The 27763-nt window shown below is 42.3% G+C and overlaps 1 protein-coding gene across 1 annotated transcript in view; it reads left to right on the top strand.

The window, feature by feature from the left end:
• The window catches only part of ISM1 (isthmin 1), a 75911-nt gene extending 48570 nt beyond the window's left edge, over nt 1–27341 (top strand). Inside the window, exons 2-6 of the mRNA XM_045833664.1 lie at nt 2155–2394; nt 13110–13374; nt 20972–21115; nt 23724–23813; nt 25575–27341. Of these exons, the coding sequence (XP_045689620.1) occupies nt 2155–2394; nt 13110–13374; nt 20972–21115; nt 23724–23813; nt 25575–26092 (1257 nt within the window). The 3' untranslated portion in view covers nt 26093–27341. The remainder of the gene's footprint in view (nt 1–2154; nt 2395–13109; nt 13375–20971; nt 21116–23723; nt 23814–25574) is intronic.
• Nucleotides 27342–27763: the final 422 nt, after the last annotated feature.

A 27763-nucleotide genomic window follows, 5' to 3' on the forward strand; every position in this document is an offset into this window, starting at 1 on the left:
GTTGCTACAATGAAGTTAAGGCTGAGTTTGCAGGTGATCCTTCAAGCAATTGGCAAGCAAATCCTGGGCCCTTTGGAAACTTATTTTCCCAAACCCTGTGCAAATATTTTTCCTTGAGAATTCAGCTGGCCTTACTGACACTGTTGGGGAAGTTTTAGGTTTGGGGATCCAGGGAAAAAAGCAAGGGAACAATTGCATTCTGTTATCTCCTCTTGGGCTGTGATAGAGTCTTCAGGTTGAGGAAAGACATAGTATCTGCTCTCTTTCTCTCTCTCCATGCACTGGATCCAATTTCAGCACAATACACTTGGCCTCTGGTGAGTTGATCAGTGCCAGGAGACAAAAACCATGGCAGAGAGGTGGGTAGAAAGGTAAATGAAGACACTGCCCCAGCTGCATCTCCTGAGCAAAAAGAGAGGGCAAGGAAAAACATGCTGAGAGCACCCAGCAAACCCTGTGCAACTTCATGTTTTAAAGAGGAGACCACGGACATGCTGTCTATCCCAGTCCTCTTCTTGGTCTCTTGGATCACCTACAAAGCTGATTTCTGTTTAAAGAACAATCCATTCTCTTGCCTTAGCTCTCTCAGAATATATTTACACACTGCACAAGTTTAATCCCCAGGCCATTCTTGACTTTGGGGCTCAGAGTCAGGAGTGCTTTGATACCAGATGTAACCCTTTGGCTGGGTCAGAAGCATTGTGGTGGGGGGGCAGGGGGTGCGTGTGGAGACAGTGTGCTGGAATATATGCTCCAAACCCCAAAACATGCCCAAGAATAACAAGAACATTAACCACTGACCCAAGGGCTGGTGAAATTCTATCTCCACATCTCTCTCCACCAGTAAACATGAAAATGCCATCTCTGAAGGGATGGAGGGAGTATCCAATGAAAGGTCCAAAGAGAATGCAAGGAGAAGAGCTGGTTTGGGGAAAAAGTCCAGCAATTTCTACACTCCTCAGTTACTGGGAAACTTTCCCCAAGTGACAACTAAATAGAGACATTTTTCACTAGCTGGGTAAAACAACAGACTTGCACTTTTCAGAATAAAGGCATTACATTTTTAGAATGCCTTTGTGTCACTTTTTTTGGCTAGCTTCCTCTCTTCATCTTAATTTCATGTTGTTCTTCCCTCCTTTGCTCCACATCAGCCTTGCTGGCCTTCTTTCTGTTCCTCAAATGAGCCACACTCATCCCCACCTCAGGACTGCCTTACATATAATTCCTGCTACTAGAGTTTTCTCCCCACAGATCTTTGCAAGATGCCTTCTTCTCTTGTTCAAGTCTCGTGTCAGATGTCACTTTCTCAGAGACGTTTCCCCAACTATCTTAATGGTGTCCCCAGCTGCTCTCTATCATTTTCTTCTTTCTTTTCTTTTTTGCAATAACCACTCTCTGATCTGATTTTATTTATTTATTTATCCATATATTTGTTGTTTATTCCCCTCAACCAGATTTATACACCAAGAGAATAGGGTCCATGTCTGTCTTGTTTATGGCTGTATCTCCTGTGCTTAGTGTGTGGTTGGCATTTGTTGATTGGAAGGGAAGAAGGAAGGAAGAAAAGAAGAAAGGAGGGAAGGAAGGAAGGAAGGAAGGAAGGAAGGAAGGAAGGAAGGAAGGAAGGAAAGGAGGGAGGGAGGGAGGGAGGGAGGAAAGAAAGGGAGATAAATGAATGGATGAATGGACATAATCAATTATTTAAATCAAGTATTGTATTCTGTTTGGTAAGGTCTTTTGTTCCATGACCCATACCAAAGAAACAAACCCTGGACTATTGGGCTATAGCTATTAAAGCAAGAGTGATTAATCAGTTGAACTTGTAAAAAAGAAAACATAATTTCATTCCAATTCTAAATGAGCACCTACTGTCCTTCATAGTAGTATTTTTGTGTTGATGTGTTTGATGTTTAATAAATAGTCCATAACTCATTTACCCTCAGAAAATTCCCAAGTAGCAGACTAGAAGAAGTTTCCTGGTGCTTTGGCTTATTGAAGATGGAGAATTAAACCACAGGGGAATGAAAATGAGTTGGGAATACCATCCTGCAAGAAGCCACTGCAGTTCTTCTTGCTCCTGAATTGAATAGACTATTAAGAGTAGTATTTTTAAATCATGCCCTATTTATTTGTTCATTTGCTTGTTTGTTTTAGAATAACCTCAATGTGGAAAGTGACTCTACATCAGAAAGCAGCTCTCCTTTCTCCAAAGAAGTACCAGGGGAGCATATGGACCACCAGGCTGCACACCAACCCCTCCCCAGACAGAGATTTCAGCAAGAGGCTGGGCACCCTTCATTGCAAAGAGATGGTCCAAAATCTTTTCTCCTTGACCTACCAAACTTTCCAGATCTTTCCAAAGCTGATATCAATGGGCAGAATCCAAATATCCAGGTAAGGCTTAGCAGCTGAAAGGTGGAAGAAAATGAAACAGTCTATCTCTTTGTTTCCTGATTTGATTTCAAAGCAGCTACTGCCTTTCCTCCCCTTTCTTTGTAACCCCTTAATGAGTCCTGCTTTCGATCGTGTCACCTCTCTAAGAACAGTGTTATATTTCACCTATGGAACACCCTTGATTGGGAGATTCACCATTATTTGATAAACCACTAAAAAGATAAAACATTGCTAATGAAAGTATGACACAGTGATGATAAAATACATTCTGATAAATCAGAAGCATTAAAATGTAAAAAGAAAAGAAAACAAAACAAAATAATATGCCCTGAAATTGATAAAACATAGAAGCTATGGGAAAGGGCCAATCTAGCGTGTGAGTAGATGAAGCAGATCATAGCATGATTTCACAGGTGCTCAGGAAACCAGTCTCCCCCAAATGCTGCTCTAGCTTGCCCTGGGTACCAGAAATCCCCTCAGGAGGTAACAACACTTCAATTGCTCTAAAGTTTAAATGACCAATAAAAAATGTTTTTGACAAGAGGAAGAGAGATGAGGATAGAAGCTCCTAAGGGGTAGAGATGAACATACACCACTAAGATGGAGTAGGATAAAGCTGAAGGAAATAGAAGGTTATGCAAAGGGGGACATGGGATTGAAAATGACATTACTCACCTACACTGAAATAGCACAATAGACTTCACAAAGCAAATGTTAATCTGATTTGACTCTCCCAACAACCTTATGAAGCACAGATCATTTTCCCAATATTATCAATAATATGATTAGTCCTCAGAAAGTTACTGTTGGTGTGTCCAAGGTCACATGGCTAGTAAACAGTATTCGGGGACTCAAATCCAAGCTCTCCAGTGCCTAGGAATGCTTACCCCACCAATTCATGTTTCAGAGACAAACTCCTAATTTTGGATTTTGCTTAGGTCACCCTCTGTTTTTTTTCCCAGAGATGGTCCCATGACAACTGAGAGAGGGCCCTTTACCTGGGCAACCTAGTCCCTCTGCAGCCAGCCCCTGTTCTCTTCACCTGCTTCCATACTTTCCAGCTTTGTTCTTGATTCTTTTCATTCCAGAAAGGCTGGCTTTTCCTTATTCTTCCTCTCTGCATCAAATTACAATTAGTTTACATGGCAGAAACTTCCTGAACCTGACCCCAGAGCAACTGATCTTTAATTAAGTTAACTGTCTCTCTCTCAAGACTGACACTCTCCACATGACACCAGTTTACGTCAGGTTTCCTTGGCTAGAGTTGCTTTGTATACAACAGTAGTGTACTGGTGGCTAACAAATGTCACTGGGAATACACCCACATAGGCCAACCCCTACTGTGTGTAAAACTCTGTTAGGCACTGGGAAATTAAGAAATGTAAGGCCTTTTTCCTCCAGAAAATGACATAGGTATGAAAATCCAAGCTACCACCACCAACTCTGCCTGAGGGATTATGAAGACAGAGGAAGAAAAGTTATGCTCCATGGTGAGCAGATTGAATGGATGGGAAGATATAGGGCAGGGCAGTCAGTGTTGATGGTACAGAGGTGAAAAATTGTTTTGGAGGTCACTCTTTGACAACCCATGCACAGAAATTGCTACATGCCCCAATTAATGTCTGACGAGTGTTGTATTTTTTTAACCAATTAATTGGAAAAACATTTTTTTTTCTCCACTGTCCTCTCTCCAGGAACTGGCCACATGGCTCTCTTGATAAAGAACAAAAGACCTACTTGGCAAAAAAAAACATAAAAACATGGACATCTCCTTACTGTTGCTCAACATCACTGCCCATCACGCCTAGCAATTATTTTCTCGTCTACAGATTTTACGGGACTAGTACCAAGCTGCCCTCACCCCCAAGGTGCTTAGACAATGCCTGGAAAAATTTTAGGCCTTCTTTGGCTCACTTTTTCCCCAAAGGTGGGAAATGTCAGGCAGGGGCTTAATACTGAGGGCTATTGGTATAATAGATTTAAAAATCACTAAAGTTACAAGAATATGCATGGGTACAGAGAAATGCAAGACGCCCAGGAATGATTCCCCTCCCTGAAATGTTACTTAAGTGCATGGGGCTTCACCTAAAAAACAAATTTCTCAGGATACCCTTTCTCTCCCCCAGATAAATTTATCTGTCAGGAAACCCTAGTACTCCACTTAGACCCCACTGGGACCCTTTTAAAATGTTACCTAAATGTTAGGGAAGAGCAGAGGTGCAAAGGCAGTTGGTATCCATGGTGTTGAGAACCCACATTACTTTGCCAAAAAGAATAAACAGGCAACCGTGAGTGCTAAGCCTCTGCAGCACACATGAAGAGCTGAGCATAAGCTCAGGAGAGCAGGCATGTGGTAATTCATTTGTCATCATAATAAGCTGTGTTTTTTAGCCAAATGGGAGATAAAGAAAGCTTCAGAACAGTTTCACCAAGCTTCCTGAGGGCCAAGGGAACTGTTGGGCCTTATAGGTGTGGAGAAAACTAGAGTGAGACAAGGAAGTGGATAATTAAATGGAGAGTGATAAGAAGGCCACACATGGTTCTCTCTGGCAAAGCCTCTTGGACTTTTATCAAATGCAGCTTCCCCATGTGCCATCACAAAGGTAGTACAAGCTGAGATAGTACAAGTGGAAATTATTTGCCCTCTTCTCTGAGACCCCAAGCCACCTGTTCATATAGGTTTGTAACAGGTGAAAACAATCGGTGCTTTGTTTTCACTGTCTTACCCCTACCCCAGCACAGGAACAAGAAGCTCACCTCCAGGTTCTGCTTCCGAAAGAAATGCTTTGGAGCACAGGGTTGGAAGAGGAACAGAGCCACTCCCATGAGGTCCCATGCTTTTGAGTTACCCTTTAAACAGTAAAAATCACCGTCACTCCCAAGAACATAGGTTTTCCCATAGCTTCAAATATCAGGGTTATTAGCAGAATGGCTTAGAAACCAATGCAACCCCAACCCAGATACCATTAAAGTAAAAAACCACAAAAGACTAGACCAACACCATCTTTTTGCACACTGCCAAGTCAGGTCAGTCCTTTTTCTTTGCACAATCCCTGTATCTGTTAATCTTCTGCAGGCAGTACAGAGAGAGGGGTGAGGTGGCCTGTGTCTTTATTGATCAAATGACCTGTTGGCCCTAAAGAAAAGAAACTCCAGCTGCATTTCTGGCCTTCTCTTTCTAGAAGACCACAAAAGGTTAATGTTGTTCACTCAGAAAGATGTTCAAAGAAAGAATGAAGCAGCTGCTACCCCTGGGAGCCCTAGCCCTATGTCTGCATGTAAGTGTGTGCATGCACGTACACATGGGCATGCACACATGTGCACATGCACACACACACACACAGTGCTGGCTGCAGCAGCCCCATGCATGACTGCACTTGAGTAAACCAAGTTCCCTGGTGGTCCCTCCAAATATGAGGTGCTTCCTAAAAGGGGGTGATGGTCTCTGTGTTGGCAGCCCTCTCCCCTTCTTGTGAGCACTGCTCTTTTGTTGAAATCCACTGGATTGACACAGGCTGATTCAGCCAAGCAGACAGCCCTGCTGGTCACCGTGGTCCCCTGAAAGCATTTTCTCTCCCTGGGGAACAGAGTGAAGACAGGTGAAGGGGCGCATCAGTTGGTTGGCTTCCGCCACCAGGGCCCCAGGCCTTTCTCCCTCCTCCCCTGGCAACTTGCCCCTCACCCCCATCTATTTATCCATGACTGGAGCCGGGTAGCTGAACAGGAATTCGATATCCCTCTCTCTGAAACACCCCCAACCCCTCCAGTGTCTGGAAGCATTTCCCACGCCCCAGGGCTGGGGTCCACTATCCCTCCTGCCAAACAGCCCACACCTTTCCAAAATGACAATGCTGAACCCAGGCAAGGGGCCACATCCCTCTTGGGCCTCTTGACTTTTGGGAAGGGAAATCTTTTAAAAAGCCCTGCTTTATAGAGCTTTTTTTTTTTAACCCTCCTAAGCCAGGTGGCCTCTATCCCAAGTGGATCAGACTCTCCATTGTAAGGCTGGCTTCAGGCCGTGGAAGTGAGTGGGGGAAAAAACAACAATGTGCAAAATAGAAAGAAATAGCCTCAAACTCCTGAACCCAATCTCCATATTAAATTTAAAACAATACTAGAAGTTGGGTTTTGTTAAAAATAAATAAATAAATCCTTCAGGAAAGAAAATAGATCCCCCAGGACAAGTTAGACTTGAACTTTAATATCCTTGGCTGGGTTTTGGTCTGTAGCTGATGGTCAGATAGCAAAGACAAAAATCTCTAAAATAAACTCATTATTAGGCTTACTGCATCAATTCATTAGCACAGTAGCTAGTAACAACCAACTATTTCTCTTTTCTGGATCAAGCTGAGATTAGTATTCATTTCAACTAATATACTTAGTTCTTTTCTTCCATTGAGAGAGACTTAAAAATAGTCATCTAAAGGCCTTTTTTTCATGCACAGACCTATTTACATGGCCATAGACCTCTTGAGTGCCACAAGATACAATCAAATGAGCTGGCCAGGGCTCTAAATGTCATACGTGCTTCTACTTCTGATTTCCCTTTATCTTTTTTCTCTAATACACTTTTGGAATGGCAGGTTTGACTAATAATCAAGAAATTTCTGTGCCCAAGACCTAGGCCCATACACCCATGGGGACAAGCCTGTATTGTCCAGATCCTCATTGGCTCCTGTGGCTTCATGCAGGTTACTTGATCTTTCTATGCCTCAGTTTCCTTGCCTGTAAAATCAGAATGATAATACTACCTATGAATATCTGTGTAGTACAATACTACATAGGAGTAGGGTTGTTATGAGGATTAGGTGAAATCACCATCGGAAGTGGTTAGCACAGGGCTATATGGTGAGCTTTCCCAAAAGAATTGATGCTGATTGGTGATGACAATGTAATAAAAATGTCAGAGGAAATGTGTATAAAACAGTCAGAAATCAGAAAACTTACTTTTAAAATAAGCTCTACATCTTCCTTGCTGTTCACCTCAGAAAATTGAATTCCCCAAGCTGGTCTCTGTGCCTAAAATTTAGGTCTAACTTCTGTAGAGTGAGCAACAGTCTTTGCACAAGCATGTTGCAAGTATCAAAGCATTAATGACAGCCAAGTTGGTCAGAGTTCTTTTTAGAGTATCAGTGAGATTTAAGTTCTAGCCAAGATGGAGGCATAGGTAAAAACCCTTCACTTCCTCACACAACCAAAAGGAGGATAACAACCAATCTAAAGTCAACAAACAACCAGAAGTACCAGAAAATCAAACTGCCTGGAACTCTGACAACCAAGGAATTAAAGAAATAGTCAACCAGACCAACCAGACCAGTAAGACAGGCAGACAGAGAGAATTCATGGCAAGGTGGAGGGCCACTCAGGCAGGACTGGCTGAAAGGACCTACAGCAAGGCAATGTACTATGAGGGCAGGGTTGACTGAATGGGAAACTGAGACTTAGAGCTGACTATGGACTACGGCAGTGGTTGCCGTAGTGGGAGAAACTCCCAGTATCATGTGAGAATTCATTGGAAAGCGGGGCTAGAGCTGAGCAGGAGAGCTGCATTGTTCCCTCTCTGGCCCCTCCCCCACAGACAGTGCTGCAGCACAGCAAACAGAGTTGCCCTGCCCTGGTGAATACCTAAGGCCCCACCCCCTTACAACTTAACAGGTGCCCTGAGACAAAGAAATATGGCCCAAAAGAAAGAACAGAGCAAAACTCCAGAAAGAGAGATAAGTGATGAAGAGATAGGCAACCTATCTGATGGAGACTTCCAAGCCCTGGTAATCAAAATGCTCACAGAACTGATTGAGCTTGGTCGCAAAATGAAAGAACAAGTGAAGAATACCCAAAGTGAAATAAAGCAAAATATTCAGGGGACCAACAGTGACAGGAAGGAAACCATACTCAAATCAACAATTTGGAACAAAAGGAAGAAATAAATATCCAACTGGAACAGAATGAAGAAACAAGAATTAAAAAAAATGAAGAGACAATTAGGAACCACTGACACAACCTGAAACATTCCAATATCTAAATTATAGGGGTGCCAGAAGGAGAAGAACAACAGCAAGAAATTGAAAACTTGTTTGAACAAATAATGAAGGAAAACTTGCCCAATCTGGTGAAGGAAATAGACTTCCAGGAAGTCCAGGAAGTTCAGAGTCCCAAAGAAGAGGGACCGGAAGAGGAACACACCAAGGTACATCATCATTAAGTTACCCAAGATTAAAAATAAAGAGAGAATCTTTTTTTAAAGATTTTATTTATTTATTTTTAGAGAGGGAAGGGAGGGAGAAAGAGAGAGAGAGAGAAACATCAATGTGCGGTTGCTGGGGATCATGGTCTGCAACTCAGGCATGTACCCTGACTGGGAATCGAACCTGCGACACTTTGGTTCGCAGCCCACGCTCAATCCACTGAGCTATGCCAGCCAGGGCTAAAGAGAGAATCTTAAAAGCAGCAAGAGGAAAGGAGAGAGTTACCTACAAAGGAGTGCCCATAAGACTATCAGCTGATTTCTCAGAAGAAACTTTACAGGCAAGAAGGGGCTGGAAAGTATTTGAAGTCTTGAAAGGCAAGAACATCCAAGATGACTCTATCCAGCAAAGCTATGTTTTAGAATGGAAGGGCAGATAAAATGCTTTCCAGATAAGATCAACTTAAAGGAGCTCATCATCACCAAGCCCTTATTATATGAAATGTTAAAGGAACTTACCTAAGAAATTGAAGGAAATCAAAAACTATGAACAGTAAAATGACAATGAACTCACAACTGTCAACAGCTGAACCTAAAAAAAGAAAAGCAACAAAAACAAAAACTAAGCAAACAACTAAAACAGGAACAGAATCATAGAAATGGAGATCACATAGAGGGTGTTCAGTGGATAGGTGGAGGGGAGGAATAGGGGAGAAAGGTACAGGGAATAAGAAGCATAATTGGTAGGCATAAAATAGACCCAGAGAGGTCAAGAATGGTATAGGAAACAGAGAATTCAAAGAACTTATATGTACAACCCATGGACATGAACTAAGGGGGAGGAATGCTGGAGGGTGGGAGGTTACAGGGCAAAGTGGGTATAAAAGGGGAAAAATTGGGAAAACTGTAATAGCATAATCAATAAAATATACTTAAGGAAAAAAAGAGTTCCAGTGAGTCTGACAGGAAGAGATTATGTATCCTCCTGGTCCATTTTTTCTTCTTTCTGTAGCTCACAGTTGTGAAGGAACGCTGGTAGGTCGTCTGGGGCCCAATTCTTCACTGAAGACTCTCTTCCTGTCCCTGGATGCTCTGTTTTTCTGAGGAATCCATTCACCTCCCAAGGCTTATTTTACTGTCTGGGGAATACTGTCTCATGCCCACCTAGTCACCAAGCTCACAAGGCTTACAGGACCAAGGAGTTAGAAGATTCTAGAAGATTCTCCCAAGTTCAAAAGGTCAAAGCTTTTGTATTTTGTACTTTATTATCAGTTAGACTGATAATTGTATTAGTTTTCCTATAGAAAGTGCTTTTCAGAGAAAGTATAAAGAATTTGTTTCTAATAACTGTTTTAACTATTAAGAGGAAGAAAGAAATCAATGACATTGCATAGGATCCTCATTTCCTGATTTTGGAAAAAATTCCCCAAATTGGCACTGATTTTGAACTTTGTTTCTTGAAGCTGATGAGATTCTGCCAGAAGTTGGACTTGGATAGTTTTAAGGTGTTTTCTTTCTTTTATTGTCTTGATTCATGGTGTAGAAAAGTCCAGAAGAAACAAATATACCAAGATACTTCAATTATGTGCATTAAGGAAAAGGAAAGATGGTAAAATCCAGAGTCTTTAGCAGCTTGGAAATCTGCTGTGCTCACTCCCACACCTTAAGCTCATCACATCAATTATTGTTCAAGACATTTTTATAAAGGACTCTTTGATGCTAAAGAACACATAAGCAGAATAAGAGCAACAGGAAACATAAAACTAATCCCCAGCATTTGAGAAGTCATTGATCATGCTCATTAAGTCTTTTTAATTGTACACCTATGAAATTTCAGGTTCAAGATTAGATTTCTTCTCGATATCAGTATGAGGTTTCCACATTAACTGTAGGGAAAGATGGATCCTAAGGTTTGTGGGAGGGGGGTTGTTTGATTTTTTGTTTTTAATTCAGTTGAGGCAGTGGCTAGAAATTAAAGGAGAAAAAGAAACCTCTAAACTGTTGAGATTCAGTCATCGATATAGTTTTTGGAGTAAATTCGTATTTTGCTACTCATTGCTTGGCCAGGCAACAAATCTATTTTGTTTGGATCTGAGAACCAGTTTGGAAGAAAAAGAATTATATTGACGGTAATAGCTTAAAACATAAAATTGTTTTTATTCCCAGCTTGGAGAAATTGCAGGGCATGTTTTGTTTAGGCAATCCCTTTGACTCCACTCTGAATACAAATGGAATACCAAAACCATTGGGCATGTTCCCCCTTATCTCCTACCCAGAGACTGATTTCATTACCATAATTGCAGGCTTGCCTGGCTCTTGGCAGTTTCTCCCCTCCAAGACCCTTAACAGCCTTGCAGAGGATTGTTGAGGCTCAGTTGTTCTGTCTGCAGGGCAGTGGGGGACGGGACTGCAGAGGAGAAAGGTTTTGTCTCCAAAGGCTCAGCAGTGCCCTGTCACTACCCAGCAGTACGCTCCTTCTGCATTTGTCCTTTCCAGGGTTGTATGTGGGTCCCAGTCATTGTCTGCTCCCCAGCAATTATCCATTCTAGCGAACAGCTATGACACAAGACATACTAAAAAGACATTTTCTTCCCTTCCTTTTTTTTCTTTTTTGGGAAATTACTAAAAGTTTCATAACTATTTATACATATGCAAGAGATGCTTACAAGAATAGGGTAATGGTAGCATGGAATAAATCCAATGGTGCCCTTCTAGGCATCCCAGAGGAAAGATGCACTTGACCTGCCACAGCCCAAGTATACTCTGGTATTGAAGGCCACACACTTGACCTGTGTTTGGACATCATAAGGCCACAAACCAGGACTACTGTTAGCTGGGCAACTTTCTTTGAATGTCAAAATGAGTAGAATTCAAACTTTGCCATCCCTAACACAAAAAGAAGAGGCTGTTTGTCTCAGGATGGGCACACCCTGGTACAGTTTGGCAGAGCATCCCAGCAACTCTCTCAGATGTTGGGTTAGGGCAAAGCTAGAAATCCATCTGCCCAATACATCTTGCGCTGATTACTTGGAGCACGTGTTTCTGATTCATTTTCATATAACTCATCCAGGGGGTGTTGCAAGAGCTATGTGATGGCCAAAGGAACCCAATGAGTTTTTATTATATTTTTTTAAACAAGTTTCTCTACGTTGATTGTCTCTCAGAGCCAAGAAGCTGAATTCTTCCAGCCCCATGCTTTCCAAATTAGGCTCAGTAAATCCAAGAGCAAGTTCTGACCTTGGCTTCAGAACTATCTGTTTTGAACCTGATGGCCAGTTGAGGGATATATGTGCTGGGTCTGGACTACAGGATGAGTGGAAATCACAGCTGTGAAAGCCTGGACCTTGAGGACCTTGTGTTCACGTCTCTACCCAACCTGTAGTATCCAGCCTCACTGGCATCTGTGGCCTCTTTGCTCCCTCAGTTGCATGAGAGGACAATACCTCTGTTACTTTCTTGTTGAGGTGCAGTGTGGAAAACTTGGTAAGATCGTGGGCTCTGGAGCTAGACTGCCCATGTCTGCCAGTTACTAGCTGTGTAATTTTAGGAATGTTGTTAACTTCTCTGTTAGCCAGTTTTCTCTCTATAAAATGCTATCTGTTGTTGTCCAACAACCATCCCAAAACTCAGTAGCTTAAAGCAACAACCATTGGATTGCTTGTGGTCCCTGTAAGTCAGGAATTTGAGCAAGACTCAGCTGGCAGAGCTCATCTCTGCACCACATGGTATCAGTTGGGCTGAGGATCCAAGATGGCCCCACTGATGACTGGGACTGTGGAGCTGGCCAGTAGCTAGAGAGCCTTGGTTTTCCTCTCTGTAGTCTCCCTCTTCATGTGGTCTCTATGTGCACAGAAGTCTAGGCTGGGTTTCCTCACGTAATGGTAGGAATATTTCAAGAGAATGAAACTGGAAGCTGCAAGACCTCATGAGATTTGTCACATTGTAACTCTTACCACAGTCTACTAGGCAAAGTGTGTCACAAAGCCATCCCAGATAGAAAGGGAGAAGTAAACTGGGCCTCTTCGTGAGAGGTGTGGCACTCACATACAATAATGGGAGGAAGTGCCAGGGCCATCTTTGTAGATCGTCAATCACAGGGGCCAGTCACCCAAACTTATAAGATTATTCTGAGGATTAAATAAGTTAATATATGGAAGAGCATTTAGAACAGTGCCTGGTACAGAGTTAGTATTCAGTAAGTGTTCAGTTTTATTACAATTATTCTTGTGTCACTTCAGGAACATTTATACTACATGTTTATCCTTGAATTAAAGACTTCCTAGCAATACAACCATCAGTAAATCAGTGACCCTAGTGGTGAAGTGTCTCCTTCCACCCCAAGGCCCAGGTACATCATTCTCTCTAGTCATAGGGTTCATTTGGGCCATCCCTGGATGTTTTCCATTCTGTATCAGCAAGCAGTCTCAGCTATCCTTCACAAGTGACACACAAATCATTTGCCTCCACTCTGTCAGACTTTCTTCCAAGGGCCACCCACCTCATTGACCCTGGCCTATTCTGAATTCTTCAGGTCACCATAGAGGTGGTGGACGGTCCTGACACTGAAGCAGATAAAGATCAGCATCCGGAGAATAAGCCCAGCTGGTCAGTCCCATCCCCCGACTGGCGGGCCTGGTGGCAGAGGTCCTTGTCCTTGTCGAGGGCCAACAGCGGGGACCAGGACTACAAGTACGACAGTACCTCAGATGACAGCAACTTCCTCAACCCCCTCCGGGGATGGGACCGTCCGGCCCCAGGCCACCGCACTTTTGAAACCAAAGAGCAGCCAGAATATGGTGAGTTTACCACCCAGTAATATAAAATTGTGGGGACAATAAATGAGGATAATGAGGACATGGAGCCAAGCAAAACCCAATTTACAGTATGTGGCTTTTGGTCTTCTATGAGGCGTACCTCATAAAGACTCTCTTCCACCAAAGCCCCAAGGAGGCACCAGCAGCCACATGTTTCTAGAAAGACTATAATTTTAAAATCATACCAATTATCCTAGGAGAGAATTTTTCTTTAGTTAAGGGTCTTTGAGGTCTTGCCTTTCTCAAAAAAATTTTTTTTTATTTCTAAAAGAAGAAATCACCAAACCAACTTCCTTCTGTATTTAACTGTAAAGATGCATATTGAAAGTCAGTTAAGTAAAAGAGATGTGTCCAGCTGCTTCCTTTGACCAGACCACTATGTTTTGTTTGACATTGGCAGTGGTGTGGCTTTTGGGAATGGACATTAATATAGGCTTCACAGGTTGTCCAAGTAAGGCCTCCCCACCAATAAACTTTAAGACCTCAAGTTAGGACTTCTAGTGTCTCATTTTTTTTAGAGTTAGACAGGTGAGAAGACAAAACTTTAAAATTCAGTAATTTAAATAACAAAAATTCATTTTTCACCTGAAATGAGAGACAAAGTAGGGGGAACTCAGCTCTACTCAGTCATTCAAGTCCTACGTTCCTTCCATCTTGGCCCTCCACCAACTGTTAGGGCCTGGGAGTTATCCACTGGATGCTCTATATCCAGCTCAGCCAAGAAGACAGATGCAACCTGAAAAAGGTTCACATGCTCTTAACCCCCTCAGCTTGGAGATGACACATCACATCTGCTCAAATTTCAGTACCTGATGTTATGGCCCCACATAGCTGCAAAATAGGCTGGGAAATGCAGCCTTCATGAGGAATCAGACAGTGTTCCTTGTGCTATAGAATGGTTGCTGTCTTAAAAATGCATCCATTATTGTGATGTCCTGTGGCTTCGCCATCAGCAGACTTAGAGCAAGCACTGTATGATGAGAATAATTTGTTATGAACTCCCAGCCTTACACGTTTTTCAGCAGAAAGACCAGTTGTATGTTGAAGAGTTATTTCTGCCCAATAATAGATGCTTCTAAGCAATTTCCAAAACAGTAAGATAACTTTTTTCAGCTTCATCATTTAATTATTCAACAGACATTTATTAAGGGCATATCTTGTGTTCATCATTATACTAAGGGCTACAAATCCAAAAATGAGTAAGATGCAGTCCTTACCTAAAGAGGATTTCACCTATCTGTGGACAAGGGGAGAAAAATTAACTAATAGAGCAAAATAGTGCCCTGGTGAAGATACACATCAAATTCTAGGGGAGCAGAAAGAATTCTCCCAAACCTCTTCCAGCTAGAAGACTCATGAAACCTTCCCCCTTTTCAGAGGAAGTCCAGTATACCTGTTTTCCAGGAGGACAGACTACAAATAGTAGCCAACATACATACGGCATTTAACATGCACCAGTCCTTCTTCATGGCATCTAACATGTATTAGCCCATTTAATCAGCTGTATGAGTCAGGTACGCCATTTTACAGATAGAGAATCTGAAACCTGGAAAAAATTAAGCAACTTGAACTCAAGAATTTATCTCAGTCAGTCAGTCTAAAGTCCATCCTTTTAATCACTATGTTATTTTTCCTCTCTGGGGGAAAATGTAGCATATCCTTTAGGAGAGCAGAGTAGATCCAGAAATGGTCACTTAGATTGGAAGATAGGAATGGAAGGAAAAGTCCAGTGCTATTGAACAGAGAAACAAAACACACAGGACCCCTGGGTGCCAGCCTGACAGTACACAGCTTTGCGGTTTAACCTGTTTGCCCATCCCACACAAAACATTGTTCCTATGAGTGGGACTTAGACTCTCAGCATCTGAATCTCTTTGTTGAAGGTTTAAAAAATGCCAATCCTAGCCCCAGCCCTATTCCTCTATTGTAAGGTCATCAAAGTGTGGTCCCCAGAGTAGCTACATCAACATCACCTGGAACCATGATAAAACACAGATTTTCAGTCTCCCATATCCCAGACGTATTGAGTCAGACATTCCAGGGGTGTGTCCCCAAAATCTATGTTTGAAAGAATTTCCAGGGCCTCTGGTACATTGAGCACTAGTGTTTAAGATCAATGGTTCTCAGCCTCACTTGCTCATTATGCTCACCTGGCAAATTTTTAAAAACCTGGATGCCCGAGTTCTCTCCAGACCAACAATTTGGGGCATCTAGAGGTGGAGCCCAGGCGTCTGTGTTTTTTAAATCTCCATGGGTGACTCCAATGTACAGCTCAGACTGAGGGCCATTGCTGCCCTTCTACTGAACCAGATGTCCATCAGTGAGACCTGGAATCTGTCTGTTTACGTCTTTGTCTCTTTTTTCAACCAAGGTTATCAGGTGATCCTCATGTTCACTGCAGTTTGAAGACCAACATTAGAAACAACTCTTTCATCTAAAGCTCTTACAGAGTACCCTCTGCTGAATGCATGAGTATTAAGAACATCTTCCATTTCAATATCGAGGATAGAATTTCCTTCTCATGGAGCACCTCTGGGGCTGCCTCAGCCATCCTCAACCCAGCTTTCTGGGGCTGTGATACCTGTAGAGCACCTTGCATCTGAATCTTACAGCATTTCTGGGCCTTTGGAGTCTCTCTTGGTAACTTCCTCCTTGTTAGGCTAGATATAGGATTGCTACCTTATGAAGAAAAATATGTCCCTTACCATACTTCTAAAATACTGTTTTTCAGACTTCAATGTGTACACAAACTGGGGGGCAGGGGGTGCTTGTTATAATACAGCTTCTGATGCAGTAGATATAGTAAGGTGACTGCAGCCAAAGTGAGGCTGACACTGCTGGTCCTTGGACCACACTTGGAGTACCAAGACTCACAGTTTGTCATAGATGCTCAGCAATATTTGCAAAATAATTGAAGAAGCATTGCTTCTGAGGCTGGCTTGCCAGGAGCATGTGATTTTCAGAACTCCATACAACTTTGGACGGGCTGAGTCCTCTTGTATTCCCATCAACAAGAAACTATAGTGCAATTTCTAAGTATTTAGCCCTAGATTGGATGCTGTGGAGGATACAGGGAGTGAATATACTGCCCAGAAAGGTGAGATTCATGCAGTGACAAAGCAGTGCTCTCACTGTACCTAAGTGCCCATTGTCTTTTCTCAGCTGGGCTAAAATTGCCACAAAAACTGGTCTTGTAAAGGTTGTTGATCTCAAATTTCTGAAGGCAGGATTTTTAAGAAAAATTTAAATGTTTGTGGCCAAAGAATCTTTCAAAAAATTCTAGGTGAAATAAATAAAATAGAATAAATCTTGAGAATGAATTGTAAAATACTCAACAGAAGTTAGTTAGACCTAGTTTGTGATTGTGGAAATCCAAATTAGCTCAACTTTGAACTGTATGTATTTGAGAGACTGCACTTTAAATACCTTCTGTGTAGAGACTGAAGGCAGTCTCTGCCTGAGTATCACCCAGGGCAGAGAAAGAGTTCAAATAAATATTTTCCTTTCAAATAGTAATATGCAATTCTTAAAGTTGTTCAGAACCACCTGAATAATAAAATTAATGGTAACTGCTTATTGTAACGTAGGTTGGGACTCAGTTCTCTGCAATTCTCTAACTGGTCATGGTCTTATTTTAATAGAAGATTTCAGTGATTTTTTTCCAGGGATTTTTCTTTGTAGTGTTAGATTATGGCCACATAAGTGAGTGCCTTAAGGAAAGGAAGCCAACCTGGGCCAGAATCAAAGTTGCTAGAACAGCAGAATATATAACGGGAGACAGCAGGAGCAGGCAGACCTCAGATCTAATGCCAGCTCTGCCAAGTTTGAGCTGTGTGGCCTTAGGCAGGTACTTTAACCTCTCTAAGCCTCGATTACCTATCAGAAAAAGGAGGCTGTTTCCACCTAGTTTGCAAAATTATAATAGGAGTTAAATCAGTGTGCTAGAGCAGCTAGTTAAAGCAGGTCCTCAATAATTGGTAGCCACTATCACTGAGGATTAGTAGTGGAGGTTTGCCTGGAGCCACATCAAGACCCAAGTCACTTCAATTGCTCAAACAGAAATGACTGGCGCACAGAAATCTAGTGCCTTGAAACAGTATAATAACTACTATAAAAATTCAGATGACATCCTAGAAACCCAGCCCTGAACTGTGCATTGTTTTCTTCCCTCCCCAAACAATTTGATGTCATCGACAGGGGCTGTCAAATCACAGGGACTGTTTTACCTTCATTGTCCTCTTTGCAATTACTGCTGCTCACATTCAGTTTCTGCTCTGAGTGATGCTCCCTGGTAGGTAAGCAAATAAGAACAAGTTTGTTTTATTATAGCAGAAATAAATACTGCCTTCAAAGCTTTGTACCACAGTCAGAAAATTCCTTCTGTACTTTGAGCACATTTGAGAACAAATAGAAGTCCCTAAGAAGAGTTTTTGCTGGAACATTCACCCAGGACAGTATGCTATAAAGGCCTTAGAGTGGTGAGCTGACATACACAACCCTAGAAGGTGGTTTTATTTCATTGCTAGCTCAATAAAAATAACCAAATACCTGGCCATATAATTGTTCTGTGCCTAACTCTTGGGGACTCATATTAAAATAAGTTTGGAAAATAAATGACTTTGTGAGCACCTAAAATAAAAACATGACGAACCCACATACGAGGATGAAAACTCATTCACGGTTCCAGAGTCTGCTAACCATGGAGAATGTATCTTAGGGAAAACGCTACAGTGTATTTATAACAGTTAACATTTGTTGCTTAAGAAACAAACCCCCAAAATTCACTGGCTTAAAATTTTCTCTCAGCAATTTTTGGGTTATCTCAACTGTTCTTTTCTGGGCTAGTTTCACTGGGGCTGGAGGTCTAGGATGGCTTCACTCACAATGATGGGATCCCCACTGGACAGCTGGGGTGCTGAGGAGGCTAAAGCTTCTCTCCACCTGGCTCCTTGCCCTCCAGAATGCTGGCCTCAGGCTCTTCACATGGTAGTGGAAGAGTTCCTTACAGCAAGAGGGTAAGGTCTATTACAGGAGTGCTTTTTCAGCCTCTGCTTGTATCACATTTGTTATTTTCTCATTGGCCAAAGCGAGTCAGATGGCCTGGGCTAGGGTCAGTGGGAGAGGAGTGTAACCAAAGGAGAGAGGAATTTTGGAAGTCATTTTTCACCTAATCTGACACAGCATTGGCATCCCATAATTTTGATCCAAGATATAAAAACAAGAAATTACCTAATGCAGAGATCCCAGTGTAAGCATCATGGTAACCTTAATGTTAATATCTCAAAGTTCAAGATGATACTGTTCTTCATATTACTGCAACATTGAAGAAAGTTTGCAAGAGATTTCTAGATGGTTGGGGCTCTGTTGCTTCTGCTGAGTCAAGCAGGATATGTCTTAGCATCAATGGACTGTGTCCTGTGCCTGCACCCACCACACAGGTGACATGGACTCCACCTATGGGATTCAATAAGCTTTTTTCTGACTGACCAACTGCCCCCTTTCTATGACTCTAAAGCCATGATCATCTTTACTTATGACTCAGTGCTGTTGTAACTGCCTTTAACAAACTTGGCCTCACCAATGCAGATAGGATGTGGTAGAATGTGGTCATGGGCACATGTAACCCGCCACACCCAGATGCTCCTGCTGACAAGAATGTGATTGTGTGGCTGTTCCAGGTACCCTCTGGTGTTCCTGGTGAAATTACCAAGAGACACTGGACTCCAAAATCTTATAGGGAGCAGTAGTGGCCCCTGCCTCCATGGTTTGTTCCTCCAGAGGCCTCCTATCTCCCCAGTCCTACTGTGTTCATGCCTAGTAAGACACGGGAGCTCTGAGGGAGGCTAACAAAGCCTGGGGATGAAGGCCCAGCTCCCTCACGTGAAGCAGAGTTTCAAACGTCTGTTTGGCCATGTGGTTGGAAAACCATTTCTTAGAAGAAAATCAAAGTTCAGAAAGATTCTTCTTGGGGAGGGGATAGAAATGGATGGGGCCCCTGGAGGCAGGCGACATGTGAGCAAACGCTCCATTCTGGTGAGGAGAGAGGACACAAACATGAATCACCCTCCCCGTCCCCGCCCCAACTCTGCTGAATGGGCCAAGGAGACTCAGGAGCCCTGTGTTTGCTGAGGAGTGTTCAGAGTGAACGCCATGTAAACAGCCTGGGAGGCTGGCACAGGGCCTGCAGTTCAGGTAGAAACATGTGTGGACAACATTCTTGCCTGGCCCACATAATAGTAATCCCCACAAGCTGTTATGAATGGAGAAGACCCCTTCCCTGCAAGGCACATGCTGTAGCTCTGAGCTTGGCACTGACAGAGGCCCCAAGGCTGTAGGAACATTTGGACAAACCAGGAGAAATTATTACTAAGTGGAGATGCTTCAGAAAGAGTCAAAATTTTGAGATTAAGGGCTTAGCACTAGAGCCCAAATTTTCCTTTCTGTTACCATTATGACCTTAGATAGTCACTCTAAGGACTTAGTTTCTTACTTTTAAAAAGAAGAATTTACTGTGAATAATATACCAACCTCTCCTGCCCTTCTCACACTTCAGGCCCCTCTAGCCTGGTCTGCTTCTCCTTCTTTCATGTTATTCACCAACTTTAATCTACTATATAATTCACTCATTTTTTATTTACTAGTTATTGTCTGACTTTTCTCACTAAAATAGTAGTTCCACCAGGGCAGGGAATCTTTGAAAGTTCTGTTTAAGAGTATATCCTGTGTACCTAGAACTGTGCCTGGCATATAATAGGGGCTGGAAAAATATTTGTTGGATGGGTGTTGAGCAATGACCTCAAAGAACCATCTCTAGCATCAGCATTATGTACCTGTTGTCTACTCCTGTGTAACAAACCATCCCCAGGATCCATGGGTTAAAACAACAGCACTTTATTATTTCTCATGATCCTGTGGCTCAGGAGTTGAGGCAGAGCTACTCTGGGCAGGTCTTTCCCTCCTGAGGGCATCAGCTGCATTCAGCTATCCACTAGGAAGGGCTGGAAGGTTCACAAAAGCTTCACTCACGTATCTAGTGGTCCTTCCTGTGGCTTCTTTCTTTCTATGTGGCATCCCATAATTCACAGTTTTAGCCTCAGCTTTTTTCATGGTGAGTGCATTGCCTAGAGGAAAAGTCAGAAGCTGCCAGGCCTCTTAAGGCCAGAGCCAGCACAGATTCAAAGAAAGGGGAAATAAGGTCTCTCTCTCTCTCTCTCTCTAAATGACACAGGGAGTTAAGGAACTAATGGTGGTCATCTAACTACCTATCTATCATATTACTTCATGATCCCATGCTCAGCAAACGTATGCATCCTCAATAAGCATTCATTGAGCACCTTTTGGGAGTTAGGCCCTGGTCATGTGCTTACCACATCAGTTCCCAAAACTTCAGACAGAAGCACTGCCTTCATGAAGTTCATCCCTAAAATGAACCCTGGAGCTGTAAGCCTTTTGAGTCCAGCAGGCATCTGTGCCCTCAACAGTGAAAACGATGGAAGTGGACAATTGGCAGGCTGCTTGTTGGGGTGGATTTGGGGACTCTTCAGGTAAGGCTGTGACTGTCTCCCTGGCTCCCTTCCAGATTCCACAGATGGGGAGGGTGACTGGAGTCTCTGGTCCATCTGCAGCGTCACCTGTGGGAATGGCAACCAGAAGCGGACCAGGTCTTGTGGCTACGCATGCACTGCAACGGAGTCTAGGACTTGTGACCGACCAAACTGCCCAGGTGGGTTTATGCAGGACTGTGGCTCCAAGTTCAAGGGGAAAGTTTTAATTTATATTTTAAAACTTTAAAAAATTGACTTTTTAAAAAATGATGATTTTCCTAATAAGGATTCTGACCAGACTGAAACAAAATATGAGTAATGGGCTTAATGGATGGGGAGTTGTTGGGGATGAAAAATATTGTGACTCTCTGTAGCGAAGATTGTCACAGTACAGCCTGCTTTTGTATGGCCCACACATGTTTTTAAAGAAGATGAGGGAGAGGAAAAGAAGTAGAAGGAGGAAAAAAAGAAGGAACCATATGTGACCAAGACCATATGTGACCCCAAAGTTTAAAATATTTACTCTCTGACCCTTTACAAAAAGTGTACCAACACCTGGTCTGTAGGTTTACATTTCCTATGCATTCTCCATTTCCAGGTAAAATACCAATCTAAAATAATATCTTAGGCTCTTCCAAGAAACCACATGTTCCAAATGGCTTTATCCCAAAGAAATTCAGACAGAAAATTTAATCTCTGCACTCAGGACTTCCTTTTTCTACCCTTAAACTCTGTTTTCAGACCTTAAGACTGAAATTTGGAATAAAAAAGAAGTGGAAGAACAAAAAAAAGGGGGTTTCTGAGGAGAGAAACGAAGGATCAGATGGGCATGTGTATGCTAACCAAGAGGCCTATATAGAAAAGTATCAGCAGAGGTAGTTCTGGTGACCTGTCAGCCATGTGGATGAATTTCAAAAAGTTAAGCAAATATCAAGATGCTTTTCTTTGTAAATTTCCTACATGCAGCAGAGTTAGAAGTCTGATAGGATGGTATTTGTATGGGTAAAAGTAAACCAATAAATAATAATGCTATGAGAAGGAAGAAAAGGAGTACAGGAAGAAAATAAGAAGGAAGAGAAGGAGAATCTGAAGATGAAAAAGATAATGAAGATATGATGAAACAAAAGAAAATGAAAATAAATATGAAGAATATGAAGGTAATGAAGAACAAATGAAACATGATTATGAAGAATGGGATTTTTTTCATATTTCAGTATCAAGCAAATTTCTAAGGTTTTGTTTAATCTTCACAATAGCCTCATTATTGTGTTCTTTTAACAGTTACGGAAACTGAAGCACTGGGCTTAATTGGCCTAGAGTCACACAAGCAGCAAATGATCCATCTGGAATTCAAATCCAGACAATCTGATTCCAGAGTCCATGTTCTTAACCATCAAACTATTCCACCTCCAGCAGGAGGAAGGGTATTGAGCTCAGCCACACCTGGACACAGACAGCATTTCAAGTCAGGGCTTGGGGGATTGCCTCCAGATTTCTCTTCTAGAGCTGGCACACAGACCCAAGATGCTCCATTTCGATATCTTATTAGGGGAAGGTTGGCCACCGTTTTGAATATTGCCTTCTCATTTTCTCTTGTCACTGCAAGCTGTGTGGGTGGCAGCCCCGCTCATACATTTTCTTTCAACTGACCTTGCCCTCCTTTCATCCTTTCTTTTGTGTTCCTGGCTCTTCCGGCTTTCAGGACTCTCTTGGAATATGAAGGATTTTTTACAGGATTTCTTTCCTTATTAGCTGTGTTGAGTCTCAGCCATTTTGGAAAGAATCACAGGGAAGGCGGCCTCCCTGGCCTGGCAGTGATTGCACCATAAAAGTTTGTTCCATAGGTCAGCCCTATAAATAAGTTCAAGAGGCCTCACCTAATATCAGAGAGAGCCTCTTAAAGGAAATCAAGTCTTGCCAACAGGCAGCCAAGCTCTCCAACTAGTCTACGCTCCACAGCTCCTGCCTCTTCTGACTGCCTCAGCTTGCACAGGAGTCCTGTTTGTAAAGAAAGCCTGGGTGGGGTAGCAATTTGGAGAGGGGAGGAGAGCCAAGAAGATCGAGGCAAGCTGAGCTCAGTCCCTCAGAGCAAGTAATGACAAGCCCAGCCTACTCTTATTGAAGCATCATCAGCAATGCTGAAAGTCCCAGAATATGAGATACCTGGTCTTTGGCTATGGACTACTGCACCCTCAAAATGAGCTAGACAAATATTCAAGGAACAGTATCAGCTAAGTCTTACATCTTACTACTAGAAGAGCTTTCTTTACACTTTAATTCATTCAACTCTTTGTGGTGGATCATTTATTTCTCCCCATTTTACAGATGTGAAAGTACTTACACAAAGGTTAAATGGCTTGCCCAAGGTCACACAGCTAGTACTGATTTATAAGCAGTCAGTTCTTAAGACTGGTCTTGACCACTAGACTGGTATGAGTCACTGCCTCTAGTTTGTCACCCTGACACCGCCAGACAACCATCTTGACATGTGTCCTTCCCCCTGCCTAAAACCCAACTCCTGGACCCAGTGAATGAGTTCCTTAGGATCCTTCAGGCACATTTGGATCTGATTTCATGCTATACATGGTATCTGGGGTTTTAATATATTTCATGCTCTACTACCTGCTTTTTACTGTTTCCTCTGTTTGCAAGTTGCTACTCATGAATAGTAATGAACACAAGAAAAGGCTTTTCTGAGATATATTTGTTTTTTTTTTCCAATTGTTAGGGGGGGTGTGGATTTCTCCCAAATAACTAGAGAAAAATGAGACCCTGTCTGTATTTTAGGAATTGAAGACACCTTCAGGACAGCTGCCACCGAAGTAAGTCTCCTTGCAGGAAGTGAGGAGTTTAATGCCACCAAGCTGTTTGAAGTTGGTAAGAGTTTTTTTCTTTTTTATTCAAATATTGATGTAGTGTTTTGGGGATGCCTTTTGCCTTTGCAGTGTCACCCTTGATCCATTTACATGTTTTGTTGTCCTCAAATGGGGTCCAATTTTCCTAGCATATTTCTTGCACAGGGTCAAGTTTCTTAACCCAGTACTGCATCATCTTTTCTGATCTCTAAAATGGTATGAATAAGTAGTGCCTACCTTACAAAGTTATTGTAGAATAATAGAGTTCATATTTGTAAAATGTTTAGAACATATCCATTACACTGAATATCTATAATAGTTTGATAAATAAAAATAAGTAAGTGGATGTCATACAGGCACATGAATTATGATGACCTGCCACTCTCACAGGAAAATACAAAGCTATTTTCTGGGGCTGCACTGAATTTTGTTTCTGAAGACCCTACTCTCTGCAAGAGTCCCCTACTGGCTTTGCAGACACATATTTTCCCAGGATGGAACCTTCCTTCTCTCAGCTACTGCTCAGTCAGAAGCTTGCAGGGCTGGAATCATAGAACTCAGTGCCAAAAGGACCCTCAGCCCATCCCTGTGGGTGATACCTTGTTCTAAACTGTACTCTCTGTGTCCCCTCCCATTTAATCCTTATCCCACTTTATGAGACAGGTGTTATTTATATCTTCAATTTAGAGTTGAGAAAACTGAAGCACAGTGAGGGAGAATAGCTCTCTCAAGGTCGCAGAGCTACTAAATAGTTGGGGTTCCATCCCCGGCAGTCCAGCACAAGAGCCCATACTTTTCACCCAGTATAGGCCTTGCTGAGCTCCTGAAAGATGCCCCACCTCTGTCTTCCTCATTTCACTGAAGAGGATCCCAAGCTCTTCTCCAAGCTGCCCCACCCCCCATCCTGGCCACTCAATTTCCACTCATGACACCACCAGCCCCCAGTCAGTTACTCTTTGCCTGCTTACTCAGTTAGTTGCTCCCATAGAGCAAAGCAGGTCCAGCATAAACATGTCTTTTGTTTTTTCAAATGAAACTGGAAATCCACATTAATGAGTGGAATCACCTAACTCTTAAATGTTAGAAATTAACTCAATATTTTTTATTACTGTGAAGACCAAACACTACACCTCTGGGTGCAAGTTCTGACTCCAAGCTAGTTGGTAAGTGACCTCTGGACTAAATGTTAGGTTCCCTAAAAGCCAGGGCCACCAGCCTTTTTCCTTTTGAGGCATTTTTTCATATGGATTTGAATACAGTGATTGTAACTGTTTGGTGCTTAAGGTTAAGAGGTTAGGCCACTAGCTCTAGATTTAACTGGTCAATTACTGGCAGATATACAACTTAGATCAACAAATATTACTTTGAGGCATTTTCTACCCTATCACCATGCATTTAAAGAGAAGATTTAAAATGTCCCTCTGAATTATTGTTAATTTTCCTATGGGTGATAGTGGTGTTATGGTTAACCCTATATCCCAATATCCTCCTTTTTTATTTTTATTTTTTGTAGATGCCTACTAAAGCTTAAACTTAGGGATAATAATGCCATACATTTCACCCCCCCCCAAAAAAAAAAATTTGAAGCATATATAATAATGGTGACGGCATACGAGTAGTCAAGTTCAAAGTTCCCAAGTTCAGGGGAGGTGTGCTTGGCCTCCTGGTCCCAGGGGGTTGTAGGGGTTGAACCTGGGAGGGGAGGAGGGAAAAATGTCAATGTCATCTTGCTGCCTGAGCTTGGTGACCTGTGGTTAAAGCGTATCTCTGTGGCCTTTTTCAGACACAGACAGCTGTGAGCGATGGATGAGCTGCAAAAGCGAGTTCTTAAAGAAGTACATGCACAAGGTGATCAATGACCTGCCCAGCTGCCCCTGCTCCTACCCCACAGAGGTGGCCTATAGCACAGCAGACATCTTCGACCGCATCAAGCGCAAGGAATTCCGCTGGAAGGACGCCAGCGGGCCCAAGGAGAAGCTGGAGATCTACAAGCCCACTGCCCGGTACTGCATTCGCTCCATGCTGTCTCTAGAGAGTACCACGCTAGCCGCCCAGCACTGTTGCTATGGCGACAACATGCAGCTCATAACCAGAGGCAAAGGGGCGGGGACACCTAACCTCATCAGTACTGAGTTCTCAGCGGAGCTCCACTATAAAGTGGATGTCCTGCCCTGGATTATCTGCAAGGGTGACTGGAGCAGGTATAATGAAGCCCGGCCTCCCAACAATGGACAGAAGTGCACAGAGAGCCCCTCCGATGAGGATTACATCAAGCAGTTCCAAGAGGCCAGGGAGTATTAAAGAGAGACCTCTGGTATTTGTGACGTAAATGCACTACACTGATCTGCCACCTCTTATCCACATTCCTGTGTGTTTGCATATGCCACATGAGTATTTTTCATAAATTACACTAGGGATGTGCGCCAGGCCTGGTGGCTACCATCTGAGGCCACCCTTGCCATCTACAATGCCCACAGACCTTCTTGGAACTCCTCCTTGGGGTGATGTGGTAAAGAGGATGAGGACCAAGAAGCCAGAAGAACCTGGAAGCCACAGTGGATGGGATTCAATTCACACCCAGGTCCAGTGTTTCCTAGAGATGCAAAGGGGGAAAGAGACTGAAATTGTAAACATTATAAGTTTTTATATATAACTTATTTAATATAAATGTGACTTAAGCATAACCTTTTCTCTGGAGTTGTCATCATGAAACTGTTTTATCACTTCTGTGAGAGTTCAGACAGGGCTTAGGAGGTGGAAGAGAAAGGGATTTTGTAATGACTTTTAAAATAACTCAATAGAAGTATATCCAAACAAGAAAACACTTGCCTTAAACCAAATATTATTTAGTCATGAGGCACCTTGCTGAAGTCTCAGCATTCAAAATGCCCTTGCCCAAAACTGGGTAGAGATAGGGGGTGGGGGACAGATGGCTATTTTTAAAGCAAATCTGAGGCTGGTTTTAAATAGGCTTTAAAATAAAAGGCCAATATTAGCATAATGCTTTGATTCTACTTAAAGGCTTCAGAATGACAGAATTTCTTCTCATGTCTTAGTAAGTCCAGAAGGCTGCATGAGAGTTGAACATAAAAACAGGGAGTAGCACTTTTCCAAAGGAAAAAAAGCAAGATAAATGGGAAAACAACATGGACCTCATTTCATCTATTTTATTTTAATATCATCTTGACAATTTTTTCTCCACCAATATATTCACAACAAATAGGTATAAAAAGAGGAGGAGGACTCAAGTGTAGGAAATCCTAATTTTTTATGTTTTAAGAAAGGAAAAATAACTACATTATTTTTGTAAAGTATTTATTGAGTCTTGAGTTTAGTGCATCAAGCAGTTGTAATATGCCCTGGTTCTGTAGTGTGGAACTTAGGACAAATAAAGAGTTGGTTATTATGCACTATTTACTTACAAAACTCCAGGAAAAGAGAATATATAATAAAATCATAATAAAATGTGTTACCTGCGGTAAATGTGTTACTTGCAAATATTTATGATACAAATACCATAAATAGCTCTGGTGAAGCAGGGCTTTGAGGCAGAGGAGAGAAAGATTCAAGCCAGGTGGGAATAAAATGTTCATTGACTGACATGATGATGGTGGGTGTAAGTCATAGCATCTTTGACAACAAGAACGTCAACCCAGCCACCAGGAGGATGAAGCTCATTGACACATGTACAACTTTTTGACCACCCAGAACTAAGAAAGATCTATGGAAACCAAGTCAGTGCTGAGGCTTAAAACTTTCCTGGTGAGCTGAGCTGCTCCCAAACAAAATTCTGCAATTACAATAACAAGTAGGACTACTAATCATGCAAATTACTTATTTTCCAAATGACAAAAGCAAAGCTCAAATAAAATAAATCACATAGGATCCATCTTTTATGACCTAGCCCAGTGCACTTTCTACTATATCAAGTTTTTGGTGTCCTCACATTCCTGGTGCCTTTGGTATTCCACA

The sequence above is a fragment of the Phyllostomus hastatus genome, unplaced genomic scaffold (genome assembly GCF_019186645.2).
Source record: "Phyllostomus hastatus isolate PE091 unplaced genomic scaffold, TTU_PhHast_1.1 phas_contig_17, whole genome shotgun sequence".
Taxonomy (NCBI): Eukaryota; Metazoa; Chordata; class Mammalia; order Chiroptera; family Phyllostomidae; genus Phyllostomus; species Phyllostomus hastatus.